The sequence below is a fragment of the Falco cherrug genome, chromosome 19, assembly GCF_023634085.1.
Source record: "Falco cherrug isolate bFalChe1 chromosome 19, bFalChe1.pri, whole genome shotgun sequence".
Taxonomy (NCBI): Eukaryota; Metazoa; Chordata; class Aves; order Falconiformes; family Falconidae; genus Falco; species Falco cherrug.
The window spans coordinates 3114217-3121637 of NC_073715.1; the positions used below are offsets into that span (position 1 = coordinate 3114217).

At 69.5% G+C, this 7421-nt stretch overlaps 1 protein-coding gene across 1 annotated transcript; it reads left to right on the forward strand.

The window, feature by feature from the left end:
* The first annotated feature begins 390 nt into the window (after positions 1 to 390).
* ANKRD35 (ankyrin repeat domain 35) lies at positions 391 to 6867 on the forward strand. The gene is made up of 12 exons (XM_055697227.1): positions 391 to 429; positions 1420 to 1554; positions 1613 to 1757; positions 2019 to 2083; positions 2535 to 2592; positions 2685 to 2755; positions 2838 to 2944; positions 3685 to 3848; positions 3935 to 5529; positions 6342 to 6431; positions 6511 to 6576; positions 6741 to 6867. The coding sequence occupies exons 1-12, from the start codon at positions 391 to 393 to the stop codon at positions 6798 to 6800; spliced, it is 2595 nt and encodes an 864-aa protein (XP_055553202.1). The 3' UTR covers positions 6801 to 6867.
* The last annotated feature ends 554 nt before the right edge of the window (positions 6868 to 7421 follow it).

Below are 7421 nucleotides of genomic sequence, written 5' to 3' on the forward strand. Positions count from 1 at the left end.
TGTGCCAGGTCCCAAGCCCGTGCCACCACCCATTGGTGTCCCCGGGGTGGCGGAGCGGCGGTGGGTGCCTGTCCCCCAGCCTGTCCTGCTGTCCCGTCAGGGTGAGGCCGTGCTCAGCAGCCTGCCCGACGCCGGGTGCCCACGCCGGGGTCCCCGAGCGGGGTGCTGGGGACGGGGCTCCCGGCTCTCCCGGGGAAGGCGTCGAGCGGGAGGTCCCCGGGGAGGTGACGGGACAAGCCCGGGCTGGGTGCGAGCCAGCCCCGGGCGTGGGGAGGCGACGGGGCGGAGGACGCGCACCCAAGGCGCCCGCACCCACACGTCTCCTCGCTCACGGCACCTGCACCCGCCCGGCACGGGGCAGGGGGTCCTGGGGAGACCCCCCCGGCCGCCATGAAGCGGATGTTCTCCTGCTCCAGCTCGCAGGTGGCGGTGAGTCCCGGCCCCCCGCCGTGCCCCGGGGGACCCCAGCCTGGCCTGGCGTGCGGGACCCCCCTCCCCACCCGGTGGCTGGGGGTAACCTCCAGCCTCGGTGCCCTGCAGGCACCCATGGGTGCTGCTGCGGAGCCCGGGAGGGGCTGTGGCCGCGTTTGGGGTGAGGGGATGCTGCAGCCCCCCAGCTGCCAGCCAGCCCGGGAGCTCAGCACCAGTCCTGCCCTGATCCTGGCTCCGAGGCCAGCCCTGATGCCAATCCTGACGCCGGCAGCAATCCCAGCCCCGCTCCAGCCCCAGTGCCAGTCCCACGCCGGCTGCAATCCCAACCCCAGTCCCAGCCCTGATGCCAGTCCTGATGCCGGCTGCAATCCCGATCCAAATTCAGCCCCAAGGACGGTCCCATTCCCAGCCCTGATCCCAGCGCCGTTCCCGACCCCGATCCCAGCCCCATTCCCGACCCCGATCCCAGCCTGATGCCAGCTGCAGCCCCGACCCCATTCCTGCCCCAATCCCGCCACAATCCTGCCCCCAATCCCGGCCCCATTCCCGATCCCAATCCCACCCCGACCCCAGCCCCAATGCGCGATGTGGAGCCCCAGTCCCAGCGTGTGCCCCCAGCCCTGGCCCAGCGGGGGGTCCCGCAGCCCACCCACCCGGCGCGCGGCGGCGGAGCCCGACAAACCAGCCGGGCAGGCGCAGGCAGGGACACGCTTGCCAGCCTCGCCTCGCCTTCCCGGCCGGCGCCCAGGGCCGGGCTCCACAGCACTTTGGGGTCCCCAGCGCCCCGGCCTCGGTGGAGCCCCCCACCAGGTGGGGAAACTGAGGCACGGCTCCGTGGCACCGCAGCGGGAGGCGTTTGTGGGGCCCATCCCAGCAGAGTGGTCAACCCCAAAGCGCTGCCTCTGCCGTGGCCCTTCTGCCTGGGGAACCTGTGCCTCAGTTTCCCCTCTCCACCTGGTGGGGGTCCCATCCCCGCCGCCCCCCCAGCCGCTCACCACCCACCAGGTTGAGAGCTGGAACAAGCAGGACCAGAAGCTGCTAGAAGCGGTGGAGAAGGGCGACGTGGGCAAGGTGTCCGCCCTTGCCTCCCGCAAAACAGCCCGGCCCACCAAGCTCAACGCCGTGGGGCAGTCCGCGTACGTCAGCCCGGGGGGTGGGGGACACGCGTGGGGGTCCCCAGGGCGGTGGGGTGGCCGATGGGGACGCGGGTCGTAGCCGCCTGTCGCCCTCCGGCAGCTTCCACCTGGCTGCGTCCAAGGGTCTCACCGAGTGCCTGACGCTGCTGCTGGCCCACGGGGCCCCCGTTAACGAGAAGAACGATGACGGTAAGTGGGGGACACGGTGGGGACACTGCCTGGCACGGGGCGGGGGGGACAGGGACGGGGCTGAGCCGGTCCCCATGGCCCCCCTGGGTGATGGCAAAGGACTGAGCCCTGCACCCCAAGGCGCTGAGCCCGGGGGAGCAGCCTGGCCTGCCGTGCTGGGGGGGTCCCCAAGGCCAGGGATGTCCCCAAGGCCAGGTGTCCCCTGGCGGGGTTCTGGGGTCCCCCTGGGCTGCCGGTGCCCAGCCTGCAGGTCTCTTGCAGGCAGCACCGCTCTGCATCTGGCCACCATCGCCTGCCAGCCCCAGTGCGTCAAGGTCCTGCTGCAGGTAGGAGCCCGCACGGGACAGGGACACAGAGGGTGAGGATGGAGATAAGGATGGAGATAAGGATGGAGATAAGGATGGAGATAAGGATGGAGACAGGGACAGGGATGGGGACAGGGATGGGGATGCAGAGGAGGATGAGATGGAGCTGGGGATGGAGATAGGGATGGGGACAAGGACAGGGATGAGGAGAGGGACAGGGATAGTGACGCAGAGGAGGATGAGATGGAGCTGGGGATGGGGACAGGGCTAGGGACAGGAATGGAGCTGGGGGTGCAGGCAGGGATAAGGATGGGGACAAGGACAGTGGTGGTGATGGGGACAAGGACAGCGATGGTGATGGGGATGGCGTGGAGGCAGGGGTGAGGTTGAGGATGGGATGGGAAGGGACAGGGCAGGACGCCGGGTCCTGTCCCCAGCCCGGGGAGGGTCCCTGCCCGCTGTCCTCCCCCAGTTCGGTGCCAACGAGGGCCACGTGGACAGGCAGGACCGAACCCCCCTGCACTGGGCCGGTGAGTGCCGGGGTCCCTGGGCCAGGATGGGGGGCAGGTGGGGGCAGCACTCATCCGGGGGGGCCCATCCAGCTGACGCGACCCCCCCGCAGCCTCCTCGGGCTGTGCCTCCAGCGTGCTGCTGCTCTGCGACCACGAGGCCCTCCTGGATGTCACCGACGCCGTGAGTGGGGACGGCAGCGGGTGGCAGCGGGTGGTGGACCAGGATGTGGGGGGCTGACGGGCGCCTCGTGCCCCCCCCCCAGCACGGGCAGACCCCCCTGATGCTGGCGGCGCGGGGGAACCACACTGCCATCTGCGCCCAGCTCCTGCAGAGAGGGGCCGACCCCAACCTGGCCGACAAGGACGAGAGGTGGGTGGCCATGGGGACAAGGGGACGCGTGTGGGACAACTGGGGGTGGGGGGTGGGGGATGTCTCCACTCTGCCCGCCCCATGCCCAGGGTGATGGCTCGAGGTTCTGCTCCATGGGGACCCTGGAGGTGCCCCCTGCAAAGGCAGCTCCAGCGCTGTCCCCTCTCCCCAAGGGACCCAGGTGTCCTGGGAAAGTCACCCAGGGAGGGGGGGGAGGGGGGGGCAGGGACCTGTGCCATCATGCCACCGTGTCATTGTGTCATGGTGCCACTTTGCCACCATGCCACCTTGCCACTGTACCACTGTGCCACCATGCCATCCCATCACTGTGCCACTGTGCCATCATGTGCCACTGTGCCATCATGCCACTGTGCCGTCGGGCTACTGTGCCATCGTGTTACTGTGCCACCATGCCATCATGTCACTGTGCCACTGTGCCGTCGGGCTACTGTGCCATCGTGCTACTGTGCCACCATGCCATCATGTCACTGTGCCACTGTGCTGTCGGGCTACTGTGCCATCGTGTTACTGTGCCACCATGCCATCATGTCACTGTGCCACCGTGCCATTGTGCCACTATATTATTGTGCCACTGTGCCATCATGCCACCATGTCACTGTGCCACTATGCCATCATGTTACTGTGCCATCATGTCACTGTGCCACTATATCATGGTGCCACCATGCCACCGTGCCACCATGCCACCGTGCCACCATGCCACCGTGCCACCGGTGCCGCAGGACCGCGCTGATGCTGGCCTGCGAGCAGGGCAGCCTGGAGTCGGCCGAGCTGCTGCTGAGCCACGGTGCGGCCGTGGGGGACAAGGACCGCTGGTGCTGTGCCGAGCAGCCCCCCAGCCGTGCCCTCCGCCGGCTCCTGCGCAGCGCCCGCTGCAGGGGGAGAGGTGAGCCCCCTGCCCCGCCTCACCTGGCTGCTTATTTTTAGGAAAAAACAGGGAAAAAGAAGGATTGTTTCTTTTCCTCCCGGCAGAGAACGGCACCGGCTGTGCCGGGGACTCCGCGCCGCAGGTGGAGAGCCAGGCAGTGGGGACCCTGGGCAGCGAGAGCGAGGAGGAGGAAGAAGAGGAGGAAGATGAGGAGCAGCAGGATGGGTGTGATGCCCAGCGCGTGCAGCGGCTGCAGGAGCAGCTGGCGAGGAAGACGCAGGAATGCCAGCGGCTGGCGGCTGCTGCCGACGGGCTCCGGCAGCGTGTGCGGGAGCTGGTGCAGCTCCTGCCCGGGTGCGAGGCTGGAACGGGGGCGCAGGGTGAGGACGAGGATGGCGCCTGCCTGGCCCTCCTGGCCCAGCACCTGGGCGAGCTGAGGAAGAAGGTGCTGGCTAAGGAGGAGGAGGGTGGAGGACAGCACACCGCGGCGCAGCCCGACGGTGCTGCTGCGGTGCCGGCGCTGGCCCAGTTCCTGAGCTGGCTGGGGGACGAGTGTGCCAAAATGCGGGCGGCAAAGGCGAGCGCCTGCGCCCGGAGCCGGGGGCTGCGCAGGGAGGTGGAGGAGGCCCTGCGGAGCAAACTGCATTACGAGGTGGTGTCGGCCGACGCCGTCCGCAGGAGCCTGGCGGCTTGGGAGAAGATGGTGCTGGGGCTGGAGCAGACGCTGAGCTGCGCCGACGAGACCCACGCCGAGATGCTGGAGAGATCCCACGTCCTGCTGGAAAACCTCCGGCGGGAGCTGGCGCGGCCGCTTGCTGCATGCCCGGTGAATGGCACGGAGCCGGCGCCGGGCGGGAAGATCCGAGAGGAGCCACCAGAGGAGGGTGGGAGCTTGGAGCAGGAGATGCTGGAGCTGAAGGAGACCAACGGGATGCTCCTGGGGGAGCTGGCCCGGCTGGGGCGGGAGCGGGAGCGGCTGCAGGAGGAGCTGCGGGGGCTGCGGGGGCAGGACCCCGGTGCCCAGCCGGCGGCAGAAGGTTCCGGAGCGGCCAGCCTGGCCCAGGCGCTGGCGGCCGAGCGGGAGGAGGCGGCGAGGCTGCGGCAGAGGCTGGCGAGGCAGCGGCGGGAACTGGCGGCGCTGCGGGATGGGGTGGGCAAGCAGGCGCGGGAGGCGGCCGGCGACGCCGGGGCTGGCATCCTGCGGGAGCTGCACCGCCGGCTGGATGGGCTGGTCAGGGCCCAGCATGAGGCCTTGCAGCTCGTGGCAGAGATGGAGGGCGAGGGCCCCCCCGGGGAAGGAGCCCCCTGTAGCGACGGGGACACTGGGGTCGGGCTACTGGGCGAGCTGGAGGATGCGCTGGGTGAACTGGTGGAGGAGCTGGGGCCAGGGCCGGGCCCCCGGCTGGCGCGGCTGCTGGGGCGGCTGGTCGGCACCGCTGCAGCCCTGCGTGGCCAGGACCCCCCCGGCGAGCCACCGGCGGCCCAGGCCGAGCGCTGGCGGGCGGCGGTGGCGGCGGAGAAGCAGGCGGCGGAGGCGGCGGAGAAGCAGGCGGCGGAGGCGGCGGAGGCGCGGGCGGCCGAGCGGGAGCGGGAGGCGCGGGAGCTGCGGGAGCAGGCGGAGGGGCTGGAGCGCAGTGTGGGCAGCCTGCGGGCCAGGGCCGACGAGCTGGCCAGGGGCTGCCGGGACAAGGAGGGCAAGGTGAGGGCCTGGCTGGCGGGGACACGGCACCCTTCCCATTGCCAACCCCATCCCATTCCTGTCCCCATCCCATTCCTGTCCCCATCCCATTGCCGTCTCCATCCCATTGCCATCCCCATCACACCCCGTTCCCATTGCTGTCCCCATCCCGTCCCTGTCCCTGTCACATCCCCATCCCATCACTGTCCCCATCACCATACCCATCACATCCCCATCCTGCTGCTGTCCCCATCCCGCTGCTGTCCCCATCCCATCGCTGTCCCCATCCCCCTGCTGTCCCCATCCCCCTGCTGTCCCCATCCCCCTGCTGTCCCCATCCCCCTGCTGTCCCCATCCTGCTGCTGTCCCCATCCTGCTGCTGTCCCCATCCCGCTGCTGTCCCCATCCCATCGCTGTCCCCATCCCACTGCCGTTCCCATCCCATTCCTGTCCCCATCACCATTCCCATCCCCGTCCCCATCGCCGTCCCCATCCCATTCCATCCCCATCCCACCCCCTTCCCATTGCCATCCCCATTCTATCACTGTCCCCATCACTGTCCCCATCCCCTTCCCACCCCTGTCCCCCTCCCATTGCTGCCCCCTGCCCCCCACCAACCCCCAATGCCCCAGAGGAGCCGGGTTTGGGGGGGCGGGTGCTGCCCGGGACCAGGAGCTTCCCCCCCTCCTCCCCCCCCCCCCCCCCCCCCCCCCCCCCAGTCCATCTCCAGGCAAACCTGGGGGGCAGCAGATGGGACCCAAAGGGACCACCCCGGGGTGTGACGGGGGGCAGCCGGTCCCCCCAGCCCCCAGCTTTGCCCCTCCCCCCCGCAGATGAAGAAGCTGCTGGCCGAAACGGAGAAGCTGTCGGCGGAGGTGCTGGGGCTCCGCGGCCAGAACGCCCGGCTCCAGCTCCAGCTTGAGGTGGGTGCCAGCACCCAGTGTCACCCACTGTCCCCATGTCACCCCTGCCACCTCCCCCTTCTCCCCCCCTGTCCCCCAGGTCCAGCAGAAGAACCACCGGGACATCGTGGCCATCTATAGGACCCACCTCCTCAACGCTGCCCAGGTGGGACCCGCGCCCCCCCCCTCCTGCTTTGGGGTGACATAGAGGGGACACACACACAATTTTTGCTGCGATGCTGGAAAATACAAACTGGGAGCCCCACCCTGGATGTGGGGCCCCCCCGGGATGCCAACCCCAGCCCCACGGCACAGCTCTGCTCCCCACAGGGCTTCATGGACGAGGGGGTCCACGCCATGCTGCTGCGGATCCTGCGGGCGGAGGAGTGAGGGGCAGGATTGGTGCTGGTCCCATTGCCCCCCCCAAGCCATTAAACTGGAGAAACCGCGTGTCCCCAGCCCGTGTCCCCATCTGTGTCTGGGCGTGGGGTGGATTTGGCTGGGGGTCCTGGCTGGGAGTCCTGCCCCACCACGGGACCTGGGGGTGGATGGGGAGATGGGGGGGACACTCCAGGAGGGCTCGCAGCACCCACTGCGCCCCGCAGCCAGCCCTGCGCCCCAGCTCCAGACTGGGAGGGCTACTGGGCACACCTCAGGCCAGGACCTGCCCCATACTGGACCATAGAGCCCCAGCCCCACAGTGGACCAGTTCCATAGAGCCCCCGCCCCATGGAACCCCATACTGGACCAGCCCCCACACGGGGCCCGTCCCCATACTGGACCAGTTCCACACAGCCCCAGACCCATGGAACCCCATACTGGACCAGTCCCCACACGGGGCCCGTCCCCATACTGGACCAGTTCCACACAGCCCCAGACCCATGGAACCCCACATTGGACCAGTCCCCACACTGGACCAGTTCCCTATAGCCCCCGCCCTATAAAGCCCCATACTGGCCCAGTTCCACATAGCCCCAGCCCCGTTACTGGCCCAGTTCCCCATGGACCCCG